General features: G+C 47.5%; 1 protein-coding gene, 1 non-coding gene and 1 pseudogene across 2 annotated transcripts; 1 reads left to right on the forward strand and 2 right to left on the reverse strand.

Annotated features, from left to right (window-relative positions):
• Positions 1 to 2,974: 2,974 nt before the first annotated feature.
• Positions 2,975 to 5,002, reverse strand: Rhov (ras homolog family member V). Its single transcript, XM_036184969.1, has 3 exons — positions 4,684 to 5,002; positions 4,451 to 4,509; positions 2,975 to 4,256 (listed from the first exon to the last, which is right to left on the reverse strand). Exons 1-3 carry the CDS (start codon positions 4,889 to 4,891, stop codon positions 3,813 to 3,815), a joined length of 711 nt encoding a protein of 236 aa, XP_036040862.1. The 5' UTR covers positions 4,892 to 5,002; the 3' UTR covers positions 2,975 to 3,812.
• An 8,145-nt stretch (positions 5,003 to 13,147) lies between these two features.
• Positions 13,148 to 13,252, forward strand: LOC118583316. The gene has a single exon (XR_004944899.1). It is a non-coding gene; the product is annotated as a small nucleolar RNA U13 (small nucleolar RNA).
• A 5,786-nt stretch (positions 13,253 to 19,038) lies between these two features.
• LOC118583264 lies at positions 19,039 to 19,139 on the reverse strand (annotated as a pseudogene).
• Between the last annotated feature and the right edge of the window lie 1,535 nt (positions 19,140 to 20,674).

Consider the following 20,674-nt stretch of genomic DNA (forward strand, 5'->3'; position numbering starts at 1 on the left):
CACACATACACATACACACACATACTCACACACTCACACATATATACTCACACACTCACACTCACACATACATACAGAGAGAGGAAAATAGAAGAGGAGCCCAGTGGAGCAGGAGGGGGACAAGAAAGAGTAACTGTATTTGTGTGTGTGTTAAATACAGTAAAAACCCATTGTGTACATGTATGAAAATGCCATAATGAGCCGGGCAGTGGTAGCACATATCTTTAATCCCAGCACTTGGGAGGCAAAAGCAGGTGAATTTGAATTCGAGGCCAGCCTGGTCTACAGAGTGAGTTCCAGGACAGCCAAGGCTACAGAGAGAGAAAGAGAGACCCTGTCTTGAAAAACAAACAAACAAACAAACAACACAAAACAAACAAAAAGTCATAATGAAACCAATTTTTTTTTTTTAGCTCAAGCTCAAACCCACGGCCTTGTGCTTGCTAGGCGAGCGCTCTACCACTGAGCTAAATCCCCAACCCAATTATTATGTATAGTTAATACATGCTGACAAAAACATTAAAAATTAAAATAAATAAGCAAATACAATGAAAAATAGAAAAACAAATCTGTGAGACTGTGTCTCAAAACTATATTGATTTGGAGATTCTGTTTCCATATACATATATGTATATGTAATGCATATATATACACACATTTGTATGTAGCACATAATTTTACCCAAGTAATAATAAATATTCCTGTAAATGTAGATTCCTGTAGAGTGAATGCTTGCCTAGGTTAAGCAAAGAAAGCCCTGGTTTTTATCCTCAGGACTGAAAATAAAAATCAAAACAAAACAACAACAACAAAAGAACTGTCCCCAGAAGCAGAGAAAGGCCACACTACATAAGGAGGCAGGATGAGAGAGAGCTAGAGGGATTTGGCGCTGGAAATCCTTCTCCTGTACAATCCTGGCCCCATCCTCAGCTTCTGGGTCTCAGTGACACAAACCTGGAGCTGAACGTAATCCTCATGAATCTAAACAGTCAAGGGACAATGGTCCACGCTGCCCAAGCCCACAGGGTTAAGTGGGGTTCTCCTTGGTGAATCTGGGAGTCTCTTCAGTGTGTCTTCCATGTGCTGAGCCACAGTGAAGGTACTCAGCCATCCCAGCAATTTCTGGAGGAGGGAGGAGCTGGAAGACAGCTAGAGGAGAGATGGGATGTGTGTGTGTATGTGTGTGTGTGTGGGGGGGGGCACTTTCTAAAGTAGATCTTCAAATTGCAAGCCAGACCTTGGAGTCAAAAGCAGGAGATAATTGGGGATCACTGAGACAAACTGGTGTGTTTCAGACTGCTGTTAGATTTGGGGAGACCTAAGGGCCCAAGTGAAGAGCTTTGAGTTCTGAAGACAGTGAGAGCTGATTTCAGTGTTGGGCCAGGGAGTGGCCGGGGAGGCAGCAGGGATGTGGAGTGAGTCAACAGAGATCCTGACCAGGTTCAGTGACTGTCATGAGGGGAAGTGTGAGGACAGAGGCTGCATCCTCAGTGACTCAGAGTGGCTGGTACCGTAAGAGAAACCAGAAATTGTGTGTGTGGTGGCGGAGCACTCAGGCTTCTGTGCCCCCACAGTCCCAAGCCCCCTTGGAATTGTCTGAAGATCAATCAAGAGTCCTGGGCACTTCAGTTTGCAAATATGAAACTGAGGAACAAAAAGGGAAATGAGCTGGTGGGAAGGCATGCTTTTAACCCTGGCACTTGGGAAACAGAGGCAGGTGGATCTTTTTGAGTTCCAGGCTAGCCAGAGCTATGAAGTGAGATCTGGTCTAAGGAAAAAAAAAAAAAAAAAAAAAAGAAATTATTTGCCTGTGGTAATGGGTGTCAGGACTTGAACTTTTGAACCTGAACCTGGGTCTCTCTCTGTCCTAGAAGGAGCATGCCAGGTTAGGTTAGGGTAAGAGCTGGCTATGAGCGTATCTGTCATAATGCAGCTCATCGCCTCCACCTAAGGAGATAAGGAAACAAAAGAAAGTGGCTGGTGCTCTGGGGGATGGGAAGCAGCCTTGGCGAAAAAGAAACCTGGGATTACCCAAGGTTTCACTGGGCTAGTATTTCTGTCCCTCAGTGTGCTTTTACACACACACACACACACACACACACACACACACACACACACCTGTAGCTTCCTGGATTGGGATGGGGATGGGTGCCCACCTGGCCCAGCAGGTGCCTGGTAGGTGTTATAGGTGTACCTCAGAAGTGCTTCTATAGAATGCCACCCATACACCTAACTCTACAGTGCCCCCCTAACCACTACCTTTTTGTCTCCAGACCATGGTTTCTATAAAGCAAAATAAGCTTTGTTTTCCCTGAAAGTGCTCTTTAAAGTTCCTCCTAGTTCTAACAATTGGATCCCTGTTCCCCTCCAAGCCTTCTGCCAGTGAACCCTCCTGGACACAGGATTCTGGGACCAAACCTCCATTTACATTGTCCACAGCCAGCATCCTGACCCACAGTAAATCTTCATGTGTCAAGGCTGAAGACTGGTCCAACCAACCCAAGGCTACAAGCCAGTGGTTGAGGTTTAAAGCTGTATAGGTTTTCCTTGGTTATTTAAGCTGGGGTGACATTCCCCAGCCAGACCCTTGGTCAGAGGCTGGCAAGATGGGCTTGGTTGAGACTGTCCTAGAGCCCCAGTGCTGAGCATCGTACTCTAGAAAGGAGGGGGAGAGGGGAGGGCCCCACCTACCTGGTGAGGTCATGGGAAAGCAGCTCTGGCTCTGACACCTGGGGAAACCCGTTTCCAGGCTGCTTCCCACGCTAGCTCTCCTGGGAACCAACTAAGCCAAGCCCCAAGCAGAGAGCCCCACACCTGTTCCCCCTAGTCCAGTTCCCATCACACTGTCCCATCTGACCAGCCCCCACCCTTCAACCAAGCCTCAGTTCCCAATCCATCGACGCAGGCTGTTGGGCCTTCGAAAGGTCATGAAGGGGCATTGGACTGCGCGGTCCAGGAAACCACAGACAGCAGCTTCAGAAACACAAGGTTTTATTTGCAGACTGCATGGCTCACCTTCCAAGCTGTGACCTTGGGGAAAGGGATGACCCTACCCCTTCCTCCTTCAGGCTCTCATCTGCAGCTCCTCCCCGTCCCTTTGCTGGGCCTGGACTCTCACTTCCTGCCCCTCCTCTGACCCAGCCAGTTTGGGCAGTGTCTAGGGAGCCCTGAGACCCAGTTCTTCCCAGGGAGCAGCCCCAGCCTCCCTGGCCTTGGGGCTTGAGGGCAGCCCAGGTGTCAGCCTTCTCCACAGCTGTCCACCCTGCTCTCCTTCTCCTTCCAGCCGGGTCCTCTCATCTGCCTCCAGTCCACCACATCAAGCCTCACTTCCGGTTTCCCTTCTCAATCTCTCACGGGCCTCTTCTTCATGCTCCGTCTCAAACCACTCCAAATCAAGGCTGTCCACCTTCCAACCCTCCAAGACGCCTCACTGTTTCCCCTGCTTTATCACACCTGCGCTAGGAGGGGGTGAGGCCATCCACAATGGGCTGCATTCAACCAAGCTGACCTGTGGCCCCACGGTAAGAAACCGGGAATTACATCCCAAGCTGCTCAGACACACTGACACTGATTCAACTATCCCATGAAAATCAAAGTGCTGGGATTTCCCTGTGAGTCTTGACCAAAGAAATCCAAATCAGACCCAGCCCCTTGCACAGGACAGAGCTCACCCTGTCTTACCAGCGTGTGCAGCTAGAGGCCCATATCCCCTGCGTTCAATAGAGAACTGAGTCCCAGGAGCTGGCCAGGCCCTGCTAGCACCCAATGTCCCAGGGTCCAGAAGTCTCCGGCCATCTGCACTGCTGAACTGCTCAAACAAAGCAGAAGAACTTCTTCCAGCGGCAGCGGGAAAGCGTGCGCACACCTTTTGCATTCAGTTTCTTCTCTAGGCGAGCTTTGTGCTCAATGGCACTGAGAATGGCCGAGTCAAACACCTCCTTCAAGTTCTTCTGCGTCAAGGCTGAGCACTCAAGGTAGCAGCAGGCCCGGATCTTCTCGGCCAGACCCTGGGCTTGGGGTTGGGGTACTGGACCCTCCCGGCCTCCCTGGTCCAGCTGAATTAGTACATTGACATCGTCCCTCAGGTCAGCCTGAGTGCCCACCAGCAACACAGGTGCTTGGGGGTTGTGAGTGCGGATCTCCGGCAGCCATTTTTCTGTGATGTTTTGGAAGGAGCTGGGCTGTACCACGCTGAAGCAAGCCAGAAAGACATCAGTATCCGGGTAGCAGAGGGAGCGAAGCCGGTCAAAGTCCTCCTGGGGTAGCAAGGCCAGTTGTTAGCAAGACCATTCCCTTCACATTGGAACCAGTCTGCTTTCTCACTTGGGGGGTGGAGACCTCAGACTCCTAAAGCCCAAGGCCTACTCCATTTCTACTCCATGAAGGAATCCTCTCAGCCTCCAACCCTCTCCAACCCCTTGCCCATCGAAGCCTACATCCAGATTCTCACCTGCCCTGCAGTGTCCCACAGCTCGATTCGCACAGGGGCTCCATCTACCAGGACTTGCACTGCAAGAGTAGCGAGGGGAAAGCATGAGTTAGCCACAGCATCCCCGTGTCTCTAGGCAGGCCTCACCAGCGCCGCCTGATCCCGGGGGTCTTTGGTGCCCTCCGGTAAAGCAAGCTCACGCGCCCTAATCCACAGCCCCACCCTAGCCTCAGGGGCCCTCCGGTAGTACGTACCGGAGAAGGTGTCCAGTGCCGTGGGCCGGTAGCGCGACGGGTATCCATTGCAGGTGTAGCTGACGATAAGGCTGCTCTTGCCCACCGCGCCATCGCCCACTAGCACACATTTGATGCCCAGCTCCGGAGGCGCGCTGCGCCGCCGCGGAGGAGGGGTTTCGGCTGGGAGAGGCGGTGGCTCGGCCTCGCTCAGCTCCCGCGGCGGCATGGCCCGCTCCCGGGGTAGCAGAGGGGCCAGCCCGGACCAGGCTCTGCAACGCTCAGGGAAGCAGGTTCGGCAGTCAGACGCAGACAGTCTGTCCAAGCTGGGCACGCCCGCTAGAGGCTAGCAGAGGGTATATATGTTGGGCCCCGCCCACCTCATCTGCATGTCCCAAGTGGCCCGGACCCCGCCCACCGACCTGGACCTCCCTCTGCAGAAAACTGAGCGATAGGAAAGCATGCAGAGAAGAAAGGGATATGAAAACCTGGCACCACGAAGGTACAAGGACAAAGACCCGACATATGATATTTGGTAGATCCATGATTTATTGTTAGTAGGAAGACACAAACTACAGAATTCATTATATAGCATGTTCAAATCAAACACATCACATCAAACCTTTTCTAAGTAAAAGAAAAAGAGCTTTTATATATATGTTGGTATAGGTATTAAACATCAGTACAGTAATTTTATTAATAAAGAATTCTTTTAATCTACTGGGAATGAGGCTGAGATTGTAGGCCAGAGAGCCTGCCTGGCATGTATAAAGCCCTGGGTCTGATCCCCAGTACCATTGACCTGGTGGTGTATTCCTCTAACCCAAACACCCTAGGGGTGAAGTTAGAGGCACCAGAAGTTCAAGACCATCCTCTGTTGCATAGAGACAGATGCAGACCAGCCTGGGCTACAATGTGAGACCCTGTCTCAAATAAAAAAATAACCTGGCATGGTAGCTGCCCCATACCTTTATTCCCAGCAGTGGGGAGGCAGATACAGATGCAGAAGCAGAGGTAGAGGGTCTCTGTGTGTTTGAGACCAGCTTGGTCTACATAGTTAAGTTCTAGACCAGTCAGGACCACACAGTGAAACCCTGTCTCAAAACAAAAATACAATACACACATATTATAGGGGCTGGTGATGTAATCTGTGATAGAGTGCTTACCTAGAACACATGAGTCCCTCTGTTTAATGTCTGGCACATAAAAAATACACAGGGCTGGAGAGATGGCTCAGTGGTCAATGAACTACAAAGAGGAGCCATTCATAACAGAAGCTGTGGAACTTCACATTGGATTTTATACTTTCACCGTCAAATATATTTTTGAATACTTTTTACGATTTAATGTGTAAGTGTTTTGCCTGTGTGTATGTCTATGCCTCACATGCATATAGTGCCCATGGAAGCCAGAAGGGGATGTCAGATGGTTGTTAGCAGCCATAAGGATGCTTGGAACCAAACTCACATCCTTTACAAATGCCACAAGTGATCTCAACTGCTTGGGCATTTCTTTGGTATCCCGCCCCCCCCCCCCCATGCATTTGAATATGTGTAAAGTTCCCAAAGTACCTACTGTTATCCCTTTTAAATAAAGACTTTATTTTTTTTTATTTTTAATTAAGTGTGTGTCTATACTTGGGCATGAATATGTGCACGTGAGTACAGTGCCTGAGGAGACCAAAAGAGGCCCCTGAAGCTGGAGTTACATGAAATTATGAAGCCGCCTAAGTGGGTGCTGGGAACTGAACTCAGGTCCTCTAATAGGGCAGCAGGCACCTTTAACTGCTGAGCATCTCAGTGCCTAATACTCTCATTATTATGAAAGCATATGGAATTACCTATTTGCAGATGCTGTTTCTGGGCCCCCTACAGTCCTTGCCCTAAGAGGAACTTACAGCCTCAGACACGACTTCCCAGGTAACCACAGGAAGGTCACCTAGAGAGCAAGTGAAAGAGTAGCCTGATACTAATTTAGTCCCCCACAGCCACAGCAGGTGACACTAGCCCAGAACCCTCTGGTCTCCTAGGCAGTCTTTCAGTCAGCACAAAGATCGCTGAGACCTCTCACACGAGCATGCAGACATTCACGAGTTCGGGAAAAGGACAGATTGCCAAGGGCAGAGGAGACTGAAGACACATCTAGTGTACCAGCACAGAATTCTCTAAGTCTAGCCGGACATGGTGCACTCATCTGTAATCCCAGCGCTTGGGAGGCTGAGGCAGCAGGGTTTCCATAAAACAAAGACAGTCTAGTTTACATGATGGGTGCCAGGGCATCCAAGATCAAGACCCTATCACAAAATATAAACAAACAAAAATCTGGGTGTAAAAATGTCTAAAAAGTTGCTGACTTGACCACTCTTGGAAAATTGTAGGTTTCCCAGTACCCGCTTTTATATTCCAATGTCTATCTCCCCCATTCCCTCTATCTAAATGTCTAAAGATGATAATGATCCTAATTGCCGCCTCAAAATCCCCCCAAATCCTCAGACACATCCTCATAAGTTTATTTATTGAGCTACTGAAAGGTGTCTTAAGTGTTGTCCTTCCCTTCGATCGCCCTAGAAAGTCGGAAAGCTGCTCATTCTGTCCTCCTGGGAAGGGACGGGACTTTAGACTCAGTCCACCCATTCTTCAGCTCAGAAGCTCAGTGACTCCTACAAAATCAGTCTCTTCACTACTGCCAGTGCTACAGAATGAAACACAAAGTGCATTTGTCTCTGAAAGCCCTTATGGTATTAGCTATCTGTGATTTAGGAATCCTGGGGAGGATGCTGCCTAGGTGTCCAAGACAAAACTACTCAACACACACACATCCGCCCTCCCCCCGCCCCCCCCCCCTGGAATACTCTTGTCCCTTGACCTGGGTTTTAATAATAACTTTACTGGGCTGGTGATATAGCTGAGTTGGTATCACACATGAGATGCTGGGTTTGATTCCCCGCATGACATAAATCTGGAGTGAAGCTCACTCCTGGTGCTTACACAGTAGTAGCAGAGCAGGGTATGGTGGCGCACACCTATAATCCAAGCACTCTGGAATCAAAGGCAGGCAGAGCTCTGTGAGTTTAAGGCCAGCCTAGTCTACTTATTGAGTCCCAGGCCTGCCAGGGCTACACAGTGTGACTTTGTCTCAAAATAATAAAATAAAGATGTAGTGTCAGGAGCATCAGAAGTTCAAGGTCTCCTTGGCTACATGGCAGGTTCAAGGCCGGCCTGGGATATTTGAGGACTGGTCTCAAAGGAAAAAAATAAAAGCTTTCTTAAAGATATAGATTTAAGGGCAATATTTTTAATCCTTTTTGAAGATGTACCAATAACATTAATGGAACAAACACAGGAGATGTCTGCTGGGCATGAGTAAAATGTCTTGCCTTGGTCTGAGACTGGCCATTCTTCATTGGTCTCATGGGTGGAGATACTTTCTGACCAAGGTCCCTCTGTCTAAGCTGGTTTAGGTACAGTCACATCAGCAAGAGGGGGAGGGAGGAGACAAGCTGGGAGCTGGTGAGTCACCTATTTCTCAGCTAAGGACTTGCAATTCTGGCTGCTACTTCTGGGAAAATCCTCTTCAAGGTGCCGGGGTTACAACTTCTCCCTGCCCACCTGCCCTATTTGCTCCAACTTCCAGACACAGTTGCTAGGGTTACAACTTGGCACCAACATTATGTCTTGGATAAATGGCATATTCTAGGATGGGGGCAGGAAACAGACAAGGGGAGCCTGGAACATGTATAGATAGCAAGTGCTAAACAAACAGGAAGGAAAGTGTAGGTAGTTCATACGGACAAAAAGCCAACTGGAAGAGTCTGGAATGGTCCAAACTGAACAAGGTAAAGCAATAATAACCTAGTATAAGACAAGTGTTTATAATTCACACCCATAAATGATTGACAGAAAAATAAGTTGAGGATAGCAATTTCAAATAGCTGGGCAGTGGTGGCACATGCCTTCAATCCCAGCACTAAAGAGGTAGAGGCAGGTGGATCTCTGTGAGGTTGAGGCCAGCATGGCCTACAGAGTAAGAACCAGGACAGCCAAGGTTACACAGAGAATCCCTGTCTCAAAAAAAAAACAACCAAAAAAAGAATTTCAAATAATATTTTTGGATCCTTGGCCCTGAAGAAGAGAGAAAATTTGAAAAAAAAAATTTTTTTTTTTTGAGGCTTTGTGTCATGTAGCCCAGGCTGGCCTTGAATTTTCTGTGTATCAGAGGATAGCCTTGAACTCTTGATTCTCCTGCCTCTGTCTCCTGAGTGCTGGGATTATAAACATATATACCATCATATTCAGCCTAAACACCCACTTTTAAAAATGCATGTGTGTTTGTATGTGGAGACCAGAACACATCTTACCAGGTATCACCCCCAGAAACACTGTCCACCTCCTTTGGAACACATCTCTCATTGGCTTAGAGCTTATCAATTAGCCTGACTTGCCAGTGAGACCCAGAGATGATCACCACCTTCTCAGAACTGAGATTAGAAGCTTGTGTCACCCTACCTGGCATTTTTACATGGTTCTGGGGCTAGAATTTAGATCTTTGTGCTTGTAAGGCAAGAGCTTTACAACCAAGCCAGGAAGCAGAGGCAGGAGGATTGGAAATTCAATCCAGCATGGACTATACAGCAAGACTCAATAAAAAACAGGGCTGGAGAGACGGCTCAGTAGGCCCGATGACCTGAGTTCAATTCCCAGATTCCACAGTGAAAAGAGAAGTTGTTTTCTGACATTCCACATTCTCAGTGTTCTCCCCCCCCTCCACCCCCTCTCCCTCACACACACAAATAGTAAGAAATTAAAAAAAAAAAAAAATTTTGGCCAAGCCGGGCAGCGGTGTTGCATGCCTTTATTCCAGGACAGGCACCAAAACTACACAGAGAAACCCTGTCTCGGAAAACAAAAAACAAAACAAAAATTGGCCAATATACTATACTAATGTAAGATATTCGTGATTGAGGTAACCTAGGTTCGAGGTACATGAAAACATCTTGGACTGTCTCAATTTAGAAAAATTAATCTAAACTCTTCTAAAAACAAGCTTCTTCTTCTTCTTCTTTTGTTTGTTTGTTTGTTTTGTTTTGTCTTTTATTTTTCCATACAGGGTTCCTCTGTGTAACAGCCCTGGCTGTCCTGGAACTTGTTTTGTAGACCAGGCTGGCCTTGAACTCACAGAGATCTGCCTGCCTCTGACCACCCCCACCCCCTCCCCAGTAGTGCTGGGATCAAAGGTGTGTGCCATCACTGCCTGGCCAACAGCTTCTTAAACAAACAAATCCACTATCATCCTGACACCGAGTTATGGAAATAATATCTTTCTTCCAGAATGTTCAGTATAGCTGTATGAGGCTCTAGACTTGTAAAAATGCTGTTGTTTGTCCTGACAACCATAAGAATTGGAATGAGGTGTGTGTGTGTGTGTGTGTGTGTGTGTGTTTTGGCCTTGAATATATTGAAGTACCAGAAAATGAGTTGTAGCATCGGGAGACTTCAAAGAAACTGACAGGCTGTCCCCAACCAACAAGCCATGCTCAAGTATGTAATGTTATCAGGCATTTTTGCTTATTTCTTATCATATTTAAATGTATTTATTTTTCTTTAGATGTATTTTTTTTTTTTAAGCTGAGGACCGAACCCAGGGCCTTTTGCTTGCTAGGCAAGTGCTCTACCACTGAGCTAATCCCCAACCCATCTTTAGATGTATTTATTTTTGTAGACCCAAGTTCCATTCCCAGCATCCACATGGCAGCTCACCGGTCTCACCACAACCCCAGTTCCAGGAGATCTGAACCTTCCTCTGATCTCTGGGGTACCAGGTACACATATGGTGCAAGTATGTACATGCAAGCAAAACACTTATCTGCGCATATAATAATAACAAAAACAGGAATAAAAAAAAGAGTAAACCAAAAGAAACTCATACTCTTTGTCACCACAATTTTCTCCCAGTCAAAAAATAAAAAAGATGAACAAAACTCCATAGTTTCCAAGAAGTGTTTTAGTTCCATACAAACGTTCAGAGAAAGAAAATCCCTTTTATCCAGTCTTTCTTCGGCACACTCCAGACCCCTACTCAAGCCTGCTGTTAAGAATGAGCCCAGAGATCAGCAAGCTTTGAAATAAAGAGAAGGAGAAAGAAAAAACAATCTTATGGGCTTTTGAGCCAGTTCAGCAAGTAAAGATGCCAACCACCAAGCCTGAAGACCTGAGTTCAATCCCTGGGACCCATATGGTGGAAGAAGAGAATTGAGTCGCCCAGGTGGTCCTCTCTCCACGTGCCTGCAGCCCAAGGGCACAAGCACTCACACACTAAAGAAATTAGTAAGTACTTCTAATAAAAAGTTTAAAAATTAAATTAAAAGGGGAATTATATGTATTTAACACTTATTTGCCAGATTTGAAAGGTGATGATGACAGTATTTCGATCTGACACACTTTCTAAAGTTTCCCAGTTAACTGGATCGAGAGCATTGGGGGTTATACTCACTGGTCTTGGCTGAACTGCCGCACGCACGGCATCACTGGCTAGCCCTCTAGCTCCCAAGGTGCCCCATCCCCCATATTGTCCATTGGCTCCCAGCTCCGGGCTTCTATCATGTCCTCCCCCTTCCTGATTTTCAGCCTTAGCCTCCCTGTTCCTTTTCTCTTCACCTACCTGCCTCCAGCCAACCCCAACTGACAATATCTGCCCCCAACCTCTAAGTGTCCTTAAACCCTGAAATGCTTGCTAAGAGCTGTCACTTAAAAAAGCTCATCTAGAGCCAAGCATGGTGGTGCACAATTTTAGTCCCAGCACTCAGGAGGCAGAGGCAGGAGGATCTCCGTGAGTTCGAGGCCAGCCTGGTCTAGAGAGCGAGATCCTGGACAGCCAGGGCTATACAGAGGGGCTGTCTCAAAAAAGAACAAAACACACACACACACACACACACACACACACACACACACACACACACACACGGCCGCCGAAGATGGCGGAGGGGCAGCTTCTAGCACGCTAGCAACAAGGCCATTCTGCAGTGGCCCCATGGTCCACACAATGGTGGCCATGCGCAGAGAGGCATCAACATTTCCAGAACTTTCCACAGAAATAACTGAACACATGCCAGGCGGTGGTGGCGCACGCCTTCAATCCCAGCACTCGGGAGGCAGAGGCAGGTGGATCTCTGTGAGTTCGAGGCCAGCCTGGACTACCAAGTGAGTTCCAGGAAAAAGGCGCAAAGCTACACAGAAAAAGCCTAAACAAACAAACAAACAAACAAATAAATAAGAATGAATAAATACGTAAATAAGTAAGTAGATAAATGAATGAATGAATGAATGAATGAATGAATGACTAACAACTGAACACAAAGCCTGGCCAAGGTCCCTACCCTTCCTCAGGCATCTCCCTGCTGCCACCCTGACCTCCTGGAATGCTCCGCGGGACCCTCCCTCCTCTGCCCTCCGGTGACCGAAGCCTACCTGGGGCCTCGAGCTCATGGCACCGGAAGTGTCGGACCAGGTGACGCCCGCCAACGCGGAACAAAGCGGAAGGAGGAGGCTGTGAGCCGGAAGGAGGACTGGGGAAGAAACCCCGCTGGTTCAGAGGTCCGCAAGACCAGCCGTGTGGGCCCGTGCAGCCCCACGTGCCGAACACAGCCTCAGCCAGGGCTGCCTTTAATTCATGAGGTCCCCGTCCTTATTTCCAGCGGCTGATAAAGCCGTGTCCTCGGTTTAAGGGGTGGGAAGGAACGCACGGTAGCCCGGAATGGTCTGGAGCTTGCTATGTCCCCCAGGTCCACGGCAAATGTATCCCCCTGCCTCAGCCTCCTGAGCGCGGGGCTCAGACGTGGGCGCCACCCGGCGCTCTGCCCTCTCGGAGCATCCGACTCCCCGCTTCAGTGTTCTTTATGACAGACCCACCTGCCTCCTGGTCTTGCTTCTGTTCATCCCTAGTGCACCCCAGCTTCCTAAGACAACAGATCTGTCACTCTCCCACTCAGAAGCACTGGGCGGTGGTGGCGCTCGCCTGTAATCCCAGCACTCGGGAGGCAGAGGAGGTGGATCTCTGTGAGTTCGAGGCCAGCCTGGGCTACCAAGTGAGTTCCAGGAAAGGTGCAAAGCTACACAGAGAGACCCTGTCTCGAAAAACCAAAATAAATAAATGAATGAATGAATTAATTAATTAATGAATAAACAAACAAACAAACAAATAAATAAATGAAACAAAAGCCTACAGCAGAGAGTGTTTGCTGGTCTCTGCTTGACCTCGCATACCCCCAGGATGGGATAATGAACTGACTGAGAGGGTTGATTTTTACTTATTTGTTTGTTTGTTTTGAGACAGGGTTTCTCTGTGTAGTCCAGGCTGTCCTGGAACTCGCTCTAGACCAGGCTGGCCTCAAACTCAGAGACCCACCTGCCTCTGCCTCCCGAGGTTGGGGTTAAAGGTGTGCACCACCATCACCCATGGACTGAGAGGAATTTTAAAAACTGAGTATTGGATCCTTTTTTGGTTCATAAGCGTGATGATTGGGAATTCACGCCAATGCGTGATGTGTGCCGCCCAGTAAGCCTTTTTACGACGTTGGCACATTACCCGTCTAACGTGAAAAAACAAAACAAAACAAAACTGGGTATTGTTGTGCATTCCCATAATCCCAGAAATGGGGATGTGGAGGCAGGAGATCAATCAGGAGTTCAAGTCCAGGTTCAAGTCCAGCTTCAGTCACATATGGAGTTCAAGGCCAGTCTTGGTTATAGAGTGAGTTACAGGCCATTGTAAATTGCTGTCTCAAAATAAAATAAAGTAAGAAAAAGAGAGAAAGGGAGGGAGGAAAGAAAGAAGGAAAAAAAGAAAGAAAGAAGGAAAGAAAGAAAGAAAGGAAGAAAGACAGGCGGTGGTGGCTTAAATTTGATTAGTCATGTTAATTAGGGCAGCCAAAGGTGGCTTTTGATTGCTGGACTTCAATACTTTGAAAGCTGGACCTTGGCAGTCAGCCTTAAGAAGAGAGACTGGCCAAATAGGGGACTAGACTTGGGGGCTAGCTTTAGGGAGGGGTCTTAGCAAAGCAGAGGAAATTGGGGGAGAAGGACAAGGCCTGCCAGAGTCACATGCTCAAGCAGGCTGGAGTCCCTCTACCATGTTTGTTCATAACCATCTGTAACTCCAGGTCCAGGGAATCTGATGCCCTCTTCTGGCCCCTACTGGCATTGGACAAGCACATATGTGCAGGTAAACACTCATACACATAAATCATTAAAAAAAAAACAACTTAAAAGAAAAGTGGGGTGGGGTAGGGGTGCTGTGAGGTGGCTCAGCAGGTAAAGGCACTTGCCACAGAGATCTGATAACTGGACATTGATGCCTGGAACTCACATAAGGGTGGAAGGAGAAAACTGTACAAAATTGTCCTCTGATATCTACACTACATGTATTGTGGTACACCTGCACCTGCACCCACACACTACATGTATTGTGGTACACCTGCACCTGCACCCACACACTACATGTATTGTGGTACACCTGCACCTGCACCCACACGCACATCATGCACACACACCACAATAATAAATAAAAATTTAAAATGAGTCAGGCAGTGGTGGCCCACGCCTTTAATCCCAGCACTTGGGAGGCAGAAGCAGGCGGATCTCTGTGAGGCCAGCCTGGTCTACAGAGCTAGTTCCAGGAAAGGCGCAAAGCTACCCAGAGAAACCCTGTCTTGAAAAGCAAAACAACAACAACAACAACAACAACAAAACAAAACAAAAAAACCCTAAAAATGAAGAGTTGAAAGACAGAAAGAGGGGGCATGAGAGGAGGGACATGGTTCGCTGAGATGGCGCAGAGGGTAAGGGCATTTGCTCCCAAGCCTGAAAACCTGCGTTTGGTACTCAGGACACACATAGTAGAGGGTAAGAACTGACTCCCACAAATTGTCCTTTGATCTCCACACAGACGCCATGGACCTGTGTGCCTACACATATACACAAAAATAAATAAACATTTAATTTAAAAAATTAAACAAAAGTGCCAGATATAGTGGCGCACACCTTTAATCTCAGCGCTCCAGACACAGAAGCAAGTGGATCTCTGTGAGCTCCAAGCCACTCTTGCCAAATAAAAAAAGCTGGGGTCAGGAGTTCAAGGTCATTCTCTGATAGGTAGCAAATTTGAGACCAGCTTGAGCTATCTGAGATGCTGTCTCAAAAAATTAAAAAAATTCACTGGATGGTGGTGGCACACGCCTTTAATCCCAGCACTCAGGAGGCAGAGGAAGGTGGATCTCTGAGTTTGAGGCCAGCCTGGTCTACAGAGTGAGTTCCAGGACAGCCAAGACTACATAGAGAAATCCTGTCTTGAAAAACCAAAATAATAATAATAATAATAATAATAATAATAATAATAATAATAAATAAATTAAAATACAAAATGAAACAAATGTGGAGTGCTTTCTCCTGACACACAAGAACTGACCACACCTTTATCGGGTGCTGGAGTTCCAGGTGTGTGTCACTGTGTCTCTGAACTTTTCACTTTTAAAATAGTGACACACACAGACTGCACAGTGGCACCCGCCCTTAATCACTGCACTCAGAAGACAGGAGCAAGTAGATCTCCGTTTGAGGCCAGCCTGGTCTACATACTGAGTTCCAGGAAAGACAAACCTATGAACAGACTTTGTCTCAAAATGTTACATTTTGTGTGTGAGGGGTATATGTCTACGTGTATGTCTGTGGGTGGGGGAGGGGTGGATATGCCATGGTGCATATGTGAAGGTCAGAACACAACTAAAAAGAGTGGGTGCTGGGCAGTGATGGCGCATGCCTTTAATCCCAGCACTCCGGAGGCAGAGGCAGGCGGATCTTTGTGAGTTCAAGGCCAGCCTGGGCTACAGAGTGAGTTCCAGGAAAGGCGCAAAGCTACACAGAGAAACCCTGTCTCAAAAAACAAAAAAGAGAAAGAGAGAGAGAGAGAGTTAGCTGCTTCTACCATGTGGGGCCTGGGGATTAGACTCAGGTTATCAGGTTTGGTGGCAAGCACCTTTATCTCCTGAGCCATCTCACCTCTCCATTGTTTAGAGAATGATTTATTTTATGGGTATGAGTGTTTAGTCTGCGTGTGTGTACGTGCCCCACCTGTGTTCCTGACTGTGCAGAGGTAGAAGAGAGCACTGGGTCCCCTAGAACTGGAGTTGCAGATGTGGGTTCTTGGTCCTCTGCAGGAGCAGCCAGTGCTCTTAACCACTGAGCCATCTCTCCAGCGCCTCACTTAAAAAAAAAAAAATGTTCTCTTTGTTGTTTTTTCCTTATTTATTTAGATTTCTGTGTTTGTGTGGCTCCTCCTGAAGCTGGAGTTACAGGCAGTTGTGAGCCACTCACAAGGGTGCTGGGAACCAAACTTGGATCTTCTGCAAGAGCAGAATGCACTCTCAACCACTGAGCCATCTCTCCAGCTCCTGAATGTTTTGCTTTTGCAGATTAAAAAAAAAAAATCTGAAATTATTCTATATCAGAAAACAGAGGAAATGCACCATGTCAACAGTGGTTGTATTTATTGCTGAATGGCAGGACTCTGAACAGTTCTCTAAATGTTTATTCACTAGTTTAGAGGTCGCTCCATGTTTCCTGGGATCCCACCTCATGCCTCTGTTAATCTGTAAGCAACTTGAGAGCAGGGAAGTTCTGGAGTGCTTCCTTCCCAGACCAGCTGCGTCCCACGTGGTAGGAGTTTGCCATCTATGATGTAATAAAGGATTGGTGATGGCTTGCCAAATGGTGATAAGACCAGCAGACAGCCACAACTTTGATGCCACAGGCATTTGGCCGGACAGCCAAGCCATAGCCCAGCCAAATCTGTAATTGCTTCTCCCTTAAACACCACTGGGCTAGCGCCTGCACTTGACCCTGGCCTGTTACCACTGGAGTGCATTCAAATCTCTGGGGTTTGCACTAAAACATGTGTTCTCATTTGATGGTGATGGCGAGGGAGAAGCTGAGCAGTGTCTGTGTGTTGTTCACAGACTCGTGTGGGTGTGTGCAGACATGCATGCAGGTGTGTGTGCACCTGTGTGGGGGCCAGAGGTCAATCTGGGGTGTCTTCTTCTATTACTCTAGCTAAACCTTGAGCTCACTGACTTGTCTAGGATGCCTCAGCAGTGAGCTACGGGGATCTGCCTGTGTTTTTCCCACCAGCAGCATTGGAGTTACAGATGCACGCCACAGCGTCCCACTTCTGTGTATTTTACCAACTCAGCCGTATCTCCGGCAACCTTATAAAAAGTTTGCTTTCTGTTGCTAGGATAAACATCATGATCAAAGGCAACTTAAAGAGGAAAAAATTCATTTGGCTTATACTTCTATGTCACAGTTCATCACCATGGGAATCCAGGGCAAAAACTCCAGGCAGGAACCTGGAGGGAAGTCCTGAAGCAGAGGCCAGGGGAACACTGCTGATTGGCTTATCCCCGTGGATTGTCCAGCTTGCTTTTTTTCTCAGAGAGGATCTCATTTTGTAGCTCTGGCTGGTCTGGAACTTGCTATGTAGACCAGGCTAGCCTAGAAGCCACAGAGATCTCCCTGACTCTTCTTCCAAGATTTGGGATTAAAAACATGAGCCACTAACTGGCTCAGCTTGCTTTTTTTTTTTTTTTTTTTTTTGGTTTTTTTAAGACAGGGTTGCTCTGTACTGCCCTGGCTGGAACTAGCTCTGTAGACCAGGCTGGCCTTGAACTCATAGAGATCTGCCTCTGCTTCTGCCTCCTGGGAATTAAAGGCATGCATTATCACTGCCCAGCTTCAACTTGCTTCTACAACCCAGGACTACCTGACTGGTAGAAAATGTCCCTAGGCCGGGTAGTGGTGGCGCACACCTTTAATCCCAGCACTCGGGAGGCAGAGCCAGGTGGATCTCTGTGAGTTTGAGGCCAGCCTGGTCTACAGAGTGAGATCCAGGAAAGGCACAAAGCTATAAAAACAACAAAACAAAACCCAAAACAAACAAAAACAAACACAAGTGATAGGAAGAGGGAGAAATGAAAGAAAATTAAGAAAATACTAATAGGACCTGAGGTTTGGCCTTCTGGCTCAGGCCTGTAGCCCCAGCATTCAGGAGATCTGGAGGAGAATTGCCATGAGTTTGAGGCTAGCTTGGGCTACAGAGTAAGACCTTGTCTCAAACAGCAACAGCAAAAACAAACAAACTGGACAAGATAACACAGGCTCACATCACAGCTCTCAGGTAAAAGCATCAGGAATTCAAGGTCATCCATCCTCACTGGATACCTGGTAAATTCCTGGCCAGCCTGGTGAGTTCTAAGTCAGCCCAAGACAAAATATACAAACTATATTTTTGAAGTAAAGAGGAATTTCAGGCTCCACAAAGGTAATGAGTTCATTGTTTTGCTATCTTTTCTCCCCTATTGGCTACTTAGCTAATTAACTGACATCTGGTCAACTTTTGCTACTGTCAGATTCTGTTTTCAGTGCCAGGGACTGAGCCCAGACTTCACACAGGCAAGGCCACACTTTCGGGAACATTTTGTTTGAAACAGGGTCTCACATGTAGCCCTGAGTGGCCTGGAACTTACTATGTAGACCAGGCTGGCCTTGAACTCACAGAGACCTGCCTGCCTCTCCCTTATTTTTTTTTAATTAAAAACATTTATTTATTTTTATGTGCACTGGTGTTTTTACCTGTGTGAGGGTATCCAGTCCCCTGAGCTGCCATGTGGGTGCTGGGAAGTGAACCTGGGTCCTCTGGAAGAACAGTGCTCTCATCCACTGAGCCAAGTCTCCCACCCCCATCCCCTCTCTCATTTTAAACTGAGAATCCTCACTGAACCTGGAGCTCACTCATCGCTAGACTGTCTGGTCAGCAAGCTCTGGGGAGCCGCTTGTCTCGTCTCACAGTGCTGGGATTTCAGATTTCACTGTGCTTTGTCGTGCTCACCGGCCTGCCTCCAGCCTCCTGAGTGCTGGGATTAAAGGTGCTTCAGCGTACCTAGCCAGACGCCTGCTTTAGCGTGGCTGCCTCAGGGAATCTGAACTCAGCTTCTTATCCTTCCTCAGCAAGTCCTCGCCAGCTCTTCCTGTTTTGTCTTTTGTTTTTCAAGACAGGGTTTCTCTGTGTAGTTTTGGTGCCTGTCCTGGATCTCGATCTGTAGACCAGGCTAGCCTCAAACTCACAGAGATCAGCCTGGCTCTACCTCCTGAATGCTGGGATTAAAGGTGTGCGCACTGCCACCAGGCTCTCCCTGGTTTTTAAATAAGGTTTCATGTAGCCCAGGCTGGCCTCTACTTTGTTATATGGTCAAGAATGAACATGAACTTTTTCTCTTTAAATTTTTTCCTTCCTTCCTTCCTTCCTTCCTTCCTTCCTTCCTTCCTTTCTTTTTTAAGTGTGGAATGTTTCCAGAGTTTGCAAATCAGCCTTTCACAGGGCCCATGCTAATCTTCTCTATTAGTATTTTATTTATATTTAGTATTTATTTCAATCTTTTAGTATTTTAGTGCTGCCAAAACATGTTCTCTCTCTCTTTTCAATTTTGACCTTGAGTTTCTAAGCCTCCTGTCTCTACCTCCTGACTGCTGGGACTACCACCAAACCTAGTTTTATGCTGTGCCAAGGGTCTAATTCTATGAAGCTAGACAAGCCCTCTACCAAGGATGCTACACCGCCAGCCTCCAATTTCATTTAAATCTAAAGCTGTTTCAAACAGAAAATCTAAGGCTGAGGATGTGGCTCACCATGCAGTGCTCACATGCTGTCTGTGAGGATTTGGGTTTGATCCTTTTGATCTGAATCTGAATTTAGTCAACAATCAGGTATCAGATACTAGTAACGTTGTCTAAAGACAAAGTCAGCCCAGAGCGATTTATATAATCTCCGACTGTACTCACCATGCTATTAAGAGATTCCTCTCATTTTATAAATGCAGGAACTGAGGCATAAGAGAGTTCGACTATGCAATTACTAGTAAACATTCACTAGTGAGTTATTGGTGACTGCCCTGGAGCAGGTGGTGTTGGGGCTTCCCCGGGAAGGTCCCTAGTGTCCCGAGCAGCGCTTACGCTCAGTCACGTGACCTCTACCCCCTCACTCAGCTCCTCCCCTGTCCCTTGCACAAGGGCCACTACCTGCCAGGTCTCCACCTGCCCTACACCCTTCCTTCATCTGCTACATCTAAACGTCGTTAAGTCCACGGCGCCTTCCTGAGATGCTCTCCCGCCTTCCCAGCCCACTCTTTCTCACGGTTGCATACTTTTACCGCCTCTGCCTCAGGTCTCACCGTCTTTCTAGTATCAACACCAGGAGCTCTTCCCCCCAACTACAATCTCCAGTGGTCCATACCGCAGCTCCCACAGTCTGCCCCGGGCCAGCCCCACTTCCCCCACTGCTCTTCCCAGTGCTCATCTCTTCACCCCCGAGCATCACCTGGTTTATAGAGTTTGCTCCTGATTTTCCTGATGACTATATATAAAATGCCTTTTTCTTTTCTTTTCCTGAACCCAAGGCTTTCTAACATGCTAGACAAGTGTGGTCAACATTATACAATGGATCGAGTGCCTGGAAGCAGCCTGGCACCCCACAGCTGTGCTTCACTTCTCCTGGTGACTCTTGCTCCTCCCCATACACGAAGGAGCATCTGTGGGCAGGTTACAACGTCACCTGGCATAGGGCTTGCCCATTACTATGGCTTTATCGATTTCTTTCTTCTTGCTTTGTTTCCTTAGGAGAGGTTATCCTCCTTAGTAATCCTCCTGCCTCAGCCTTCCTAGTGCTGGAGATTAAATTTTGTGTGGTTTTTTTTTTTGCGATGATACGAAAAATCCAGGTCTTACGCACGTTGGGCAACGAATGGCTTTGCCACCAAGCCGCACTTCGGACCCATCCAGCTACTTTCTGGAAACTGGTGGGCCCCTGGCAGTGGAGGAAGGGAACTAAGACTGTTCTGCCTGTGCTTGTGAAGGTGGACTGACACAGCAACTCGACCGAGAAACAGAAGGCAATCCGTCAGTCCGGCAGATGC

This window comes from Onychomys torridus, chromosome 4, assembly GCF_903995425.1.
Source record: "Onychomys torridus chromosome 4, mOncTor1.1, whole genome shotgun sequence".
NCBI classification, from domain to species: domain Eukaryota; kingdom Metazoa; phylum Chordata; class Mammalia; order Rodentia; family Cricetidae; genus Onychomys; species Onychomys torridus.

Bases quoted from the DNA above. Each gene is read 5' to 3' on its own strand.
- Rhov (XM_036184969.1), bottom strand. From the start codon at position 4,891: ATGCCGCCGCGGGAGCTGAGCGAGGCCGAGCCACCGCCTCTCCCAGCC. The intron at 4,510-4,683 runs GTACGTACTACC...CTACTCTTGCAG, and splicing joins GGCACTGGACACCTTCTCCG to TGCAAGTCCTGGTAGATGGA. The intron at 4,257-4,450 runs GTGAGAATCTGG...TTGCTACCCCAG, and splicing joins TGTGGGACACTGCAGGGCAG to GAGGACTTTGACCGGCTTCG.